Here is a 12,500-nt window from a genome sequence, read left to right as displayed (position 1 = left end):
GATATTAGCTGTTCATATTATGAATTTGTTTTGTTTCATTTTGTTTAATACTTCCAGGATTCACAACTCAAGGCAGTGTTTACTGAAACTATACATTGCAATGTAGTAATAAGACTTAATGTTAAATATCTCTCTCTCTCTCTCTCTCTCTCTCTCTCTCTCTCTCTCTCTCTCTCTCTCTCTCTCTCTCTCTCTCTCTCTCTCTCTCTCTCTCTCTCTCCCCTCCCCCATTTTTTTTTAAATTAAAAAAATCTAGTAAGTATTAACAATATTTTGTGCAGGAAACAGATAATAACATTAGAATTCATGATTTGCCAGTGGTCGACGTATAATGGAAATACTCTCAAAATAAAGCAAAATATTGTCCATAACAACAATGTTAAATCAAGCGTGAGTTCGGTTATCAGACCTGCACATATGTTCACGTTGCTAGTAGCTAATGAATAACAATGTGATGATGAAAAAGAAAAGTGGAGTCAAAATTCTTCAACTTGATACAAAATAAAATTCTCGGCTTCAATTTCGGAGCCCAATTCTGCTTTGGATTATTAATTTCACTACTATTTCCACGAGGACGACTATTGTTCTCATTATTCTGTAGAATTAATGGGAAGGCCTCTTGCGTTTGTTAGTAATTACTTGATCTGATGAGAATCTAGTATTGTATCAACCTGGTAAAATATTTCTTTAATTTTCGAATATCTATTTCCTGTAGAAAAAATACGCACAACAAACCTAACATGAAACTTAGGATCACTGTTTTAAGATGTGTTGTCTACCAGACAAATCAAAGAGAATAATACAAGTAATAAATCCCACACATAAGTAAATTGCCTCTGGGGATCGAACCTCAGGCCTAATTTCACCACAGCCGATGATAACACCTGGGTAATCTCAATGGTGTCAATAGTAGGTTTTACTGGTCACCAGGAGGCCTGAGTTTGGACCACTTGTCGAGGTAGACTGGTTTTCTTTCATTGAATTATTTTTGTATACTTCTTTTGTACCCTCTCTCCGTTTGGCTCTCTTTCTCAACATTTTCAACAATTTTAACGATTATGTTTCTCCATAACACCGTCATGCTAACTTCAATAATTGTGAATAATACACGGGTATTGTTGAAAATTGAGATTTGATTCAATAATTCTACTCTTGAAATCAATATAACATGTATAACTCGTGGAGGATTTAGATTGTAAATCATAAAAAAAAACTCAAAACAATACTGATGCATAATAGAAGACTATTATTGAAGATGAAAGAGCCACTTTTTTGTAAGAGAAACACTAATGTAACATATTATAATAAATGCTAACATAACCAATAGTGTACAAGACACTTCATGGTAGTCTTGCAATGGAACGTGGAGAACTCGAGATTTTTATGATTTCTCAATTTAAAAAAAAAAGAGGTTAAGAGACAGTCGCAAAGACAAATTGCGTTTCATGGACACGAATGATAATGAAACATTCATCAAAACACGATGAACAGACGGTTCCTTGTTTTGAATTTGGTATACACACATTTGCAAAAATAACATTTTACACGCTAAATTGCTATTGTTTTACTATGTGTCAAGTGTTTTATATCACCTAAAAGAGTATTTATTAAACCACATGCCTGCTTAGTTATATTACAATACAATATGTTAATCACAGCGTGGATGGTGACCATTTTTGTCAGACTACTTGACTTGTTATTTCGACTTCAGAAATGACGAAAGAAAGAATTATAAAGAATGTTACCGGGACAATTGTGAAAACGTAAATTCTTCAATTCTCGAAACAGAACCCTTTCATACCAACGTGTCCTAATTAAACATGTCTGCTACTGTTTACTAGTAATCTTCTGTTTTAAACCCCAAAAAAATTATATTTGTGAAATCATTAATTTTGTAATTACTCTGATTTCAATTCTTTTACTCTCGAAAACCTGGCGAAACTGAGTGTCGACGAGTAAGCTACCTGACCATATTCATGCTTAACGGTCAGAAGTTGCGGTTGTACAGCTTTTCAATGTTAGCGTTATAGGCTATTCTATTATAGCAAAGTTCAACACTGAAAGGACATGTGAGGGATCATTGGCGGACTGGTAAACCCAGAGTAATAAGGGCAAATGATTGAACATTAGCTCGACACACAACCAATCTTTCTGACAACGTTGTGGAAAACAACATTTCAAGATGGACCGTGCTGAACTCAGAGCGAAATGCATCTGGGCAATTTCAACTTATTGAGAATAAGACGTTGGTGCTCGAGTGGGTAGCTTAAATCCAGACCGCAATCTTATTAAGTATCTCTGAGATCTCCTCAAAAGACCTACAACGGAACAACAGTACCAAGCAAGGAATGCTTTCGTAAGCATTTGAAGATTGTTGAATCAGAGTAGAATCCACCACAACAAAATTACATGAACCCCTTGATAAACTCTATGGGGAGACTTGTCCGAGCAATGATAGGAAATCTTGGTAGCCGTACACGTTATTGACTTTTTTTTGGGTCGAATTTTTCCTCTTTTTCCGAAGCAAAGTAACCCAACTTGTGTTCTTTAGGTCGTCGTTACTTTAAGGATTATTCAGATATGTTAATGAAATTTGGATCCCATATATTAAATATATTGCTCATTTCTGTGATATAACATTTGTCCAATTTTGTCTCTTGTAACTCAAATGAATTGACTCAAAACAAGTGTAAAGTTACTTTGCGCATGTGTGTATAACGACTTAATACACATGTAGTTGTTTATGGATAAATTTCTCAGGTCCTCTCATAGTCTTTCAGATTCACAGGGCTCATGGAGCCAAAGTTTATTTGTCACGGTTTCAAACCACTTAATGGACAATTGCAATTGCCTGTTACCCCTTAGTTCACGCAAGTCTGTTTTGTTTGTTTTTAATGGTTTTACGGCGCTTGCGACATATTTAGGTCATATCACCGCCAGTAAAAAGAAGAAAATGGAATAATCAAAATATTGTAGATTTACAATCAAAGCACCCAAGAAAAAGTAAGACAAAGGGGAATTGGTTCAAATAGGGAACATATGTAGATACCAAGAGCATACCAACAAAGTACTTATTTCGAGATCACCTACTTAAAGTCTCATCCAGACAAAGTACATGATCCCACTCAAATGTTTACAGAATACATCCAAAACAGAATTCATAACTAACAAAACATACAAAAAGATGATTTACAAGGGAAAAATATAATCTCCCAAAACTATAACTATACATTTGACTGTTTCTCTTCCAGTCAAGGACTCCAGCCGGGCTAGGACATTCCCATTCCACAGCGTGACCTCCTGCTCACCATGAGAGGTCAAAGATCCCACCCAGACGCCAGTTTACCTCAAAATGAATTTCGCAAAATCTAACAGACTCAGATACCTAATCACAAGTAGGGGGAGGGGGGGGGGGGGGGGGAATATATCTCAACTTCCCCTGTGATCAATCTCCTTCTCTTTACGTTAACCTATAGCCTGACATTTCTTTAAAACTTACGTAATTGTACAAGGCGACCATCACCATGAAAAAGTTATAAGCGAGATGTGATGTTTATCGTTCTCAAGGTGGCAAAGTGAATACAACTCATGCATGTTTACTTTCTTTCAGTAATCGTCGCCTTGTATAATGTAATATTTTGGTCAGTGTCAGGCTATGCATATATTAAGGCTACGGTCCTTAGTTGTACCATTGAGTACGACTCACTGTTCGCTTTCTTTTCGTGATCGTCGCCGTGTATCGTTGCGTAATGTTTTGGGCAGTGTCAGACCGAAGGCTTTGTTAACCTACAGTCTGACACTTACTTTAAAAAATTGCGTCACTATACGAGGCGACAACCACCAACTTCGTTCTAAGGAAGAGTTCACAATGTCTACAACCCGACGATATGAGTTTTTGAAGGCTATAGTCTGATTCCTTTTATCCTTTTCTTGAACATCGGACAACTATGACTCGAAAAGAATGAATTTGGTGTATTCCCAGGATTACCAGGGCATATGGGCCACCGAGATTCCTTATTATAGTACAGGGAAAATGCTCATAAAAACGATGCGATGGACTCCAAAAGCAAACAAGGGAAAATAACTAGTTGTGGTGATTGTTTTCTGGCTGATCTCTTAGAAAAATGAGCCTCTTAACTTTTTTGTTTTTACCATTACTATGAGAAGGTTCTAAATTCACGACCGCTGTTTTCATATCAGAATGATCACTTTCCCAAGGTAGATTAGGGTATATAATACTGTTTTTGATGATAATTGCATCCAATGTTTGATTACCTTGTCCGTTTTTCTTATGTTTTTTAATTATTTTTCTTCTGTCGTCGGAAATTGGGGCACTATTTTTTATATTTATACTATTTTCACCATTAATGACGTCTCTTTCTGAGAAATTTGTGATGCTTTTCTGTTTATTGTGTCTGGTTATTCCATCTTTTATTGCTGCTAATGATGCACTTGAAGGAATAGGCGTACTGTGCCCCTGTACAATGTGATTTCCCAGCGTGTTGTGATGTAAAGCGTTCTCTCTGTTATTTGACGTTGTATCCCCATCTTCAGGTATAACTACGAGATTAGATTTGTGAAGTTGCATTCTCTTAGCACGTTTTGGACGATGGCGCAGTTTGCCCATAGGATCTCTGCACGAACTGAGCACGGTTTCTAAAAACACATTCAAAGGATAAATCTCGTTTTTGTCAGCGGATGTAATGACGGGCACCGCTTCTTTAAATTGAGTTGACCTTTTAGTAGAAATAAGATTTTCCTTTAACTCGTTGGTTACGACTGCGTCGTTTTTATTAATGGCTTTGCTAGCATACCGATTTTTAATTGATTTTCCTGTAATATATCCGTCCAACACATTATTTGAACCCTTCCCAGAGTAATGAGAATTCTTTTGCAAAGATGTGGAAGAACCGTTTTCAAAATCCTGATTCTTTACCCAAGCAGTCTTTCTTTCTTTTCTAGATCTGAGATCAATTTGTTCGATGAGTTTTATGCCGTCTTTCACACACGAAACTCGAGCTGTACAATGTCTTGGAGAAGATTTTTGATTTTGTCCAAAGTCCACAAGATCGTAGAGGTCAGAGGAACTCACAAAGTTTAACCTGACATTGTTATTCCTTCCCACATCGGGGGAATTTGGTGGGTTGGAGACGTTAGAAATCGTTGATGACTGTGTTGGGATAATGATAGGTTTGCCATATTCGGACTTAGTATCTCGTCGAGCTGCTGTAAGAAGAGATTGGTTCAACTTTTTATTCCTTAAAAGCTCTTTGTCGTCCAAAGAATGTGGCCTTTGACGAATATTGTGATGAAATTTGCGGTGGTTGGCATGTAATATCAAATCTGGATCGCTTTGCCGGGAAATATGATGTCTATGTGCTCGGATTTCTGAAACAAAAGAGAAATAACTTATTCTTACAATCGATATTAATTATAATTTTATTTTTATTTTGGCCAAAATTTTGCCCCTTGGCTTCAAAGATATTAATAATGAAATTATAAATATTGTTTTAAAAAGAGTAAAATGCTATAAGCACAATCACCCGGAGTTTATACCTGTTTATGTAATGCTAAACAGAAAATAACAATTGTTTGATACTCTTAGGATATGAAACTTGTTTATGACAGTACTTTAAACCAGATCTAACAGACCCAGCTACCCAACCACAACTGGGCGGACGAGGGGAGGGGGGGGGGGGAGGTGGGAGAAGCGCTAGAAAAATCTCAGCAGCGCACGGAATCGATTCCAGTCCTCTTTGCTTGTGAGGTGAGTGCTTTACCACGGAGCTATCAGGTTTGAAATAATAATCAGTCATGCCGTTAAAGGACTAACTAAATTATTGTAGCCTACCCAATCCTAGATTGTTTTCCGACAACAAATTTTTCTCATGAATGGCGTTGATTGTTCTAACCCTCTCCGTGTACTCCAGCATGGATGTCTGAAGTTCTCTTTTCCTGGCATTGTAGCGGGATAGAGGGGCGTTAAAATCACGCTTGTACATAGCCATAGTCTTAAATCATACTCCGTCACTGGACTTTAATATCTGCAAATAGGAATATAATATTACATTGTTTTGTTAATTAGCCAAACAAAAAACACAAACAAAAAACAAAACAACTAAAAAAAAAAAAAAGAAAAAAAAAGAAGAAAACCCAAAAGCCCAGCAAAAAAAGAAAACAAAAACAAAACAACCAAACGTAAGTGATGAAACCCTCCCACAAAATCTTAAAATTATCGAGAAGCAATCATTATAAGGTACACAAATCTTTTTGCATAGCCATAGAATTTAAATGAATATTATAATTTAAATTTAATATAAGAATTAATTATGTAAACTGTATCAAGGAGAAAGAGGAAGAGAGGGATGAGGAGGTGGAGGAAGGGAAGGAAGAGAGGGAGAATGGGGAGGTGAATGAAGAGATATTTTATTTTATTTTTGAAACAAGATCCTTTAATTCGTTTCCCAGAATATGTCTCTTTTTCTACGTACTTAAGTCAATAACTCTTTTTTTCCAATATTTCTTTTTTGCAATTTTAAAATTAATTTCCCTTCAAATTATCTGCCCATTGAAAAGTGTAGTCGTTTAGAACCCAGATTCCATTTTGTGCGAGAGGATAGGAGGCTTGAAAATCTTAAGGTACTTTCAACCAGATCGTAGAGGCGTAGTAATCCACTCACTGTTGGGTGGACAGATGAGTCAGAATGAACATCGGCTCGCCTAAACCAATTTCTAAACCAGTCCCTTTGGTTGTGAGTCGAGTACTCTACCAAGTAAGCTATCCAGACCAGATTTGAAAATGACTTGACACTTGGCACTAATTCTCCGCTAATATTGAAAATTTCAGATACTCGCAAATCATGCAAAAAGACCAATTGGGGTTACCTGGTACTTGAATGTGAAGGTAGTGTGTATTCATCTAATCGTAAACACGCCGATGGTTATGGTGATGCCATTGCAAGATAGATAAATAATCACATTGGACTAAGTGGGTCATGAATTCTACTTTGTCATCAATCCAATAGTGTCGTGAATTTAAAGCTTTATTTTATATAGAGGTTTACTTTGTGCACTATGAAGTTGCGTATGTCATCTCGATTGCCTTTAAGCAACACAGTAAGGTGACATAAATTGATTTTCTTTATAACAAAGACATTATTATTTTTTCAGAATTGATCGGTTCAATACATCTAAAGGAAAAACATTTCAATCGATTGATTTGGAATCGTATGGAATTCAATAGCGTTAAACGCCATCAAGGTATCCCGACAATCTTTTGTCGTATGCTGTAAACAAGGACACGCTTATTGTCTGTTAATTCATTTATAACATTGACATGAAACAATGTTTACCGTCAAACTTTATGAAACTTCAAACAATGAATTGGGGAAAATATTACAAAAATGACAAGATTTTTTTTAATGTATCTGTACTGTAGGGTATCAAAAGAAAGGGATCAAAAGAAAATGAAGGGATTTTAAAATGACTGAAAATTATATTTTGTTTAACGAAAAAATGTAGGAAAATAATAGATACAGTAAGTTGGAAGTGATTATATTATAACCATAAGCTCCATTCAATATGTATTGTTTCGGTTAGTGCATGCCAATAAAGAGTATTGACAATTGCCTTGTTTAATATGAATATGATTTCTGGCATTGCAAGCGATGATGAATTACCAAAGTAAACAAAAAGAAAGAAAGAAAAAAAACCCAGAAGAAGCAACAAAAAACAAAAACAAAAAAAAAAACAGCACCTCTCATCCCCCCCCCCCCAAATGAGAATATATAGCGCAATTTACACAATACGTAACCAAAGCGCATTACAATGAGTCCCTGGCCAACAGCAACACTTAACATGTAGGACCTGATATGAGACCTGTAAGGTGATGTTACAATATTTAAACATTGCTCACTAAATAAAAAGAAATGCACAATGAGAGCAAAGGACAATCCAAAAATTTGATTTGATCTCCTTCCCTTGAAATGTCCACTATTACGACCATAATTCTTTGTAAGCATAATTGTATAGAAGGCACGGAATTGGCCTCACCATTGAGCTCTTTGTTATTGTCTTTAAAAAGCCATTTTAATGAGCAATTCTCACTAAATTATATGAATCAGACTATATAAACGTTTAAATTTACGCATAGTTTTATGTACTTGTAATATCCGGCTGGCGTATGTTGTGAGTAGTTTAGATAAACGCATATCATCAATAGCTTTTCACTTTTTTTCTACCTAAATTTCAGACGGGCTCTGTCTCGGTGAAACTTACTTGAACTTTTAGCAACAAGTACCTCTATGGAATGGGTCAATATTCTGTCCAAATTGTAGTTGGCTACGCATGTTTCATATTATAAAAAGCGGGATAAACATTGACTTCACATGCATCACAGTGATAGTGATGAGAAATAAAGGGTAATGAATAGAGCCATATGAAAACAGAGAATGAAAATATCACGGTGTTAGAGAGCCAAACCCGGGATCCAATAGGGAACAAATACGTGGTGCCAAAAGATTGATTCTAATCATCCGGAGGACTGGATTCTTGTTTAAGAGGATGGCTTCTCATTTTCTAGTCTAGATATTTACTGGTCGTCAATAAAGATCATCCATCCTCTCCTCTAGCCCTGTCGAATATAGTTATGCCACTGTATGATTCTGTACTATGTAACACATTCACTATTAGTCCTGCGAAGGTCATAATGTTACACACACACAAAAAATTCAAGACTGTTGGAAGCGGGAGAGTGACGTCAGAGAGAAGGAGAGAGAGAGAGAGAGAGAGAGAGAAGAGAGAGAGAGAGAGAGAGAGAGGAGAGGAGAGGAGAAGGGGGGGGGGGGGGGGGGGGGGTCGGCGAGCAATCGCACTAGCCACTGACATATCCAGCCAAAAAAACAAAAAAACTTTGTTGTAACTATCGTGCAGACTCTCAACTACTGAGGGGATCATAGCGTAGCTTGCTCGCGTATCCCCGCGAACTTTCAAAGAGCGAGAAATACAGCTATCTATGCATTCTTCTCTGTATGGAACAAGACAAACATGTAAATAATAAATAGGAGCACGCTTGGAACAATATCGGATATTGGGTCGAATATCTTATTCAGAAAATACGGAGCGGGTACTTATATTAATAATAATGAAAAATAATGGGTTTGTTGTAGTGCAGTGAAAACAGGATAAAACATCACGGTGTCAGAGAGATTGTTACGACAAACATCACCTAGCTGAGAGAGAGAGAGAGAGAGAGAGAGAGAGAGAGAGAGAGAGAGAGAGAGAGAGAGATAGATAGAGAGAGAGAGAGAGAGAGAGAGAGAGAGAGAGAGAGAGAGAGAGAGAGAGAGAGAAGTCGGTGAGCGGATGCACTAGCCCCTGTGCTATCCAGCCACACAAAATGTGGTTTCGAGCGTTACCCCTAAAGCGCTTTATTTATCATTATATTAGCAAATAATTGTTCTGTATTTTAATTTCGGATCTGACACAAGGTAACTAGCAGGACAGTCTTCCTCTTCTACTTCATCTTCTTTTTCATCAACTTCTCCCCATCCTCGTCCTCTTCCTTTTCCTCACGCCCTACTTTGTCTTTTCTGTCTTCTTTTTCTCCCTCTTCCTCACTCATTCTTTCTCTCCTCTTCCCCCTCTCCCACTACCCCTTTTTTCTTTCTTTCTTTCTTTCTTTCTTCTTCTTCTTCTTCTTCTTCTTCTTCTTCTTCTTCTTCTTCTTCTTCTTCTTCTTCTTCTTCTTTTACCCCTCCTCCCTGCCCTACTCCTCCTCCTACTCCCCCACCCCCTTCTCCTCCTCCTCCTTCCTCTTCTTCTTCTTTTTCTTTTTTCTTCTTCTCCTTTTTTCCGTCCTATCCTACTCCTCATGCTCCTCCTCCTCCTCCTCCTCCTCCTCCTCCTCCTCCTCCTCCTCCTCCTCCTCTTCTTCTTCTTCTTCTTCTTCTTCTTCTTCTTCTTCTTCTTCTTTTACCCCTCCTCCCTGCCCTACTCCTCCTCCTACTCCCCCACCCCCTTCTCCTCCTCCTCCTTCCTCTTCTTCTTCTTTTTCTTTTTTCTTCTTCTCCTTTTTTCCGTCCTATCCTACTCCTCATGCTCCTCCTCCTCCTCCTCCTCCTCCTCCTCCTCCTCCTCCTCCTCCTCCTCCTCCTCCTCCTCCTCTTCTTCTTCTTCCACCTCCTCCTCCTCCTCTTCCTCTTTTTTTCTTTCTCTTTAGCAACCTTATTGTTTTCTGTTGTAACTCTTCTATATGTTGAAGTGGTATCTTTTTCTTGGAGACATTCCAACTTTAGACGTCTTGCATTATTTTTCTCCTACCTTTACGTTCATCTTGCTCATTAGAATTTCAGTTCTGAATTGATTTTATTATAGCACATTAAAAATGCAGCTTTACACAAGAAGGATTCAATATTGTCTCAACTTACCGTTGTTGTTTTGCAAGAAAGGGCGTGAATTGTACAATGAAGCATGCATTTTTAATCAGGGTTGCATAATAGGTATACGACCAACTCGAAGGTAATCAATAGCTTATATAGCCTTTATCTTTATTATCCTATTTGAAGCTATTTGAAACTGTATAACTGTGACCTGTCAATTACTTTGATGTCAAACCGTTCTCACACTGGTGATTATTCGTTAAACGGCTCCCCCCCCCCCCTTTTTTTTTTTGCGCCTTTGTGGTCTTGTAGTATGACACTCGCTTTAGGATCGGAAGGTCTTGGGTTCGAGCCTCGCTCGGCGTATAGTTGAGTCCTTGGAAAAGGCTCTTTACTCACATTTTCTGACCGTACTCCGGTGTAACATGAGTACCTGGCCGTTAACAGCGTTGTCTCTGTCGAAAAAAAAAAATTGTAATATCACCTAACAGGCGTCATGTCTTGTTCTACTTGTTACATGTTGCTGTTGGTCAAGTACCCCTTGTAAAGCGCTTTGAGCATGTTTAGTGGATAATGCGATATATAAAAGCTCAAATATATTTTAATGTCGGGATGAACCAGAAACTGAAGATTGGTTATAAAGCTAATCACTAGATTAGAAAACCCGTCTTTTGTAGCTCTTGATCTTGGGCATATCGCTCTTTTATGTATCAAAAGTGAGCACCCTATCAAACAGAAGTTGCGGGCAAAGGCATGAGTCAACGGAATTATTAAAATTTAGTAGGGGACCAGGTCCTCTTCTACCCTAACTATATTTCTGATACATCTAAAGAGATCCAGGTAATAATTTGTTGTTTGGGAAACTGATGACCACATGTCGCTTTTCATGTTCTGGAAGCTAACCGTAATGCTAGCTATGCCGACATTTAAAGTTTGATTTAGTAAAGCAATAAATGTTGTACTAAGGTCGTCTCAACAAGCATTTCCTAACATTGAATTCATGTTGTCTGGTGTGGGAATCTGTCCAGCCTGTTTTGACTTTAACAGGTTGTCCATGAATTTGAACCCTTGTATATACAATCTGGCGACAAACCCTCGTTGATATTTACACGTGTTGATTTTCTTTTGCTGTTGTTTTTTTTTCTATTGTTCTTGGTTCTTTTTAGATTTTTAGTTTGTTTATTTATTTGTTTTTGTTTTCCTTCCAATTGGCAACAAAAGCGAACCAAGAAGTTGGCCGTTCCTCTGTTGTCGAAACACCTTATAGTTTGGACGTAAAATCTTATTGCAATTTCTGAAACAAAAATGGACAGAAACTAGAGAGATTTTTCCCCAGACTTACCAACTAACTCTGGATTACCCATTTTAAGACAAGTGAAACATTTTTCATTTTAAGATAGGCATTAAATTTGTATCAGTAGAAATTTATTAGAATCAGAATCAGAATCCCGATAGCTCAATAAAAAAGCAGTGGATCTATTAAAGAAAGCTGGATGCAATAACATTGGAAGCCAAATAAAAAGAAAAAGATGGCGTTGGCTTGATCATGTGGCAGAATGGAAAAGGGGTCCCTTCCCAAGACATCCCTGTAATGGACAGCACATGGGAGGAGAAAGCGGGGGAGACCCCAAAAAAAAAACAACCCCGCAAGGACCATGGAAAAGGAAATAAAGGACGCAGGCTTGTCCTGGAATACAGCCATCACAAAAGTAGCCGATAGCAAAGAATGGCGATGTCTGGTGGATGCCTTATGTGCCTCAAGGCCCGAAGAGGATTAAAACTAAAAAAAAAAAAAGAAAGATGGTTCAGTTGATAGAACACTAGCTCCAAACGGACTGATTTCGATCGATTCCCGGTGATGTTGAATTTTATTCTGACCCCTTCGCCCTATCCAGCCAGCAGCCTGCAGTGATTGGGTTGCCGGGTCTGTTAGACTGGGCGGAATGTCCGATCACCCTATCCAAAAATGTAGCAAGCAATTGTTATTCTGCGTTTCACGCTATAGAAACCGGGATAAACTCCGGCACAAAGGGGACACTGGCTGTGAAGGACTAGTTTTTTCCACTCAGAATTAGAATTTAGAATTGATAAAAAGTTAGTCATAGATTGAGTTACGTGAGT

General features: G+C 37.8%; 1 protein-coding gene across 1 annotated transcript in view; it reads right to left on the bottom strand.

Annotated features, from left to right (window-relative positions):
• Positions 1-162: 162 nt before the first annotated feature.
• The window catches only part of LOC144965298 (uncharacterized), a 15,998-nt gene continuing 3,660 nt past the window's right edge, over positions 163-12,500 (bottom strand). Inside the window, exons 2-3 of the mRNA XM_078900512.1 lie at positions 5,852-6,044; positions 163-5,388 (exon numbers count right to left, since the gene is read on the bottom strand). Of these exons, the coding sequence (XP_078756638.1) occupies positions 4,085-5,388; positions 5,852-6,008 (1,461 nt within the window). The 5' untranslated portion in view covers positions 6,009-6,044 and the 3' untranslated portion in view covers positions 163-4,084. The remainder of the gene's footprint in view (positions 5,389-5,851; positions 6,045-12,500) is intronic.

The sequence above is a fragment of the Berghia stephanieae genome, chromosome 2 (genome assembly GCF_034508935.2).
Source record: "Berghia stephanieae isolate SIO BIC M18660-M18661 chromosome 2, UCSD_Bste_1.3, whole genome shotgun sequence".
In the NCBI taxonomy this organism is placed as follows: Eukaryota; Metazoa; Mollusca; class Gastropoda; order Nudibranchia; family Aeolidiidae; genus Berghia; species Berghia stephanieae.
Note: the sequence above shows the minus strand (reverse complement) of the source record. Positions and strands in the feature narration are given on the sequence as shown.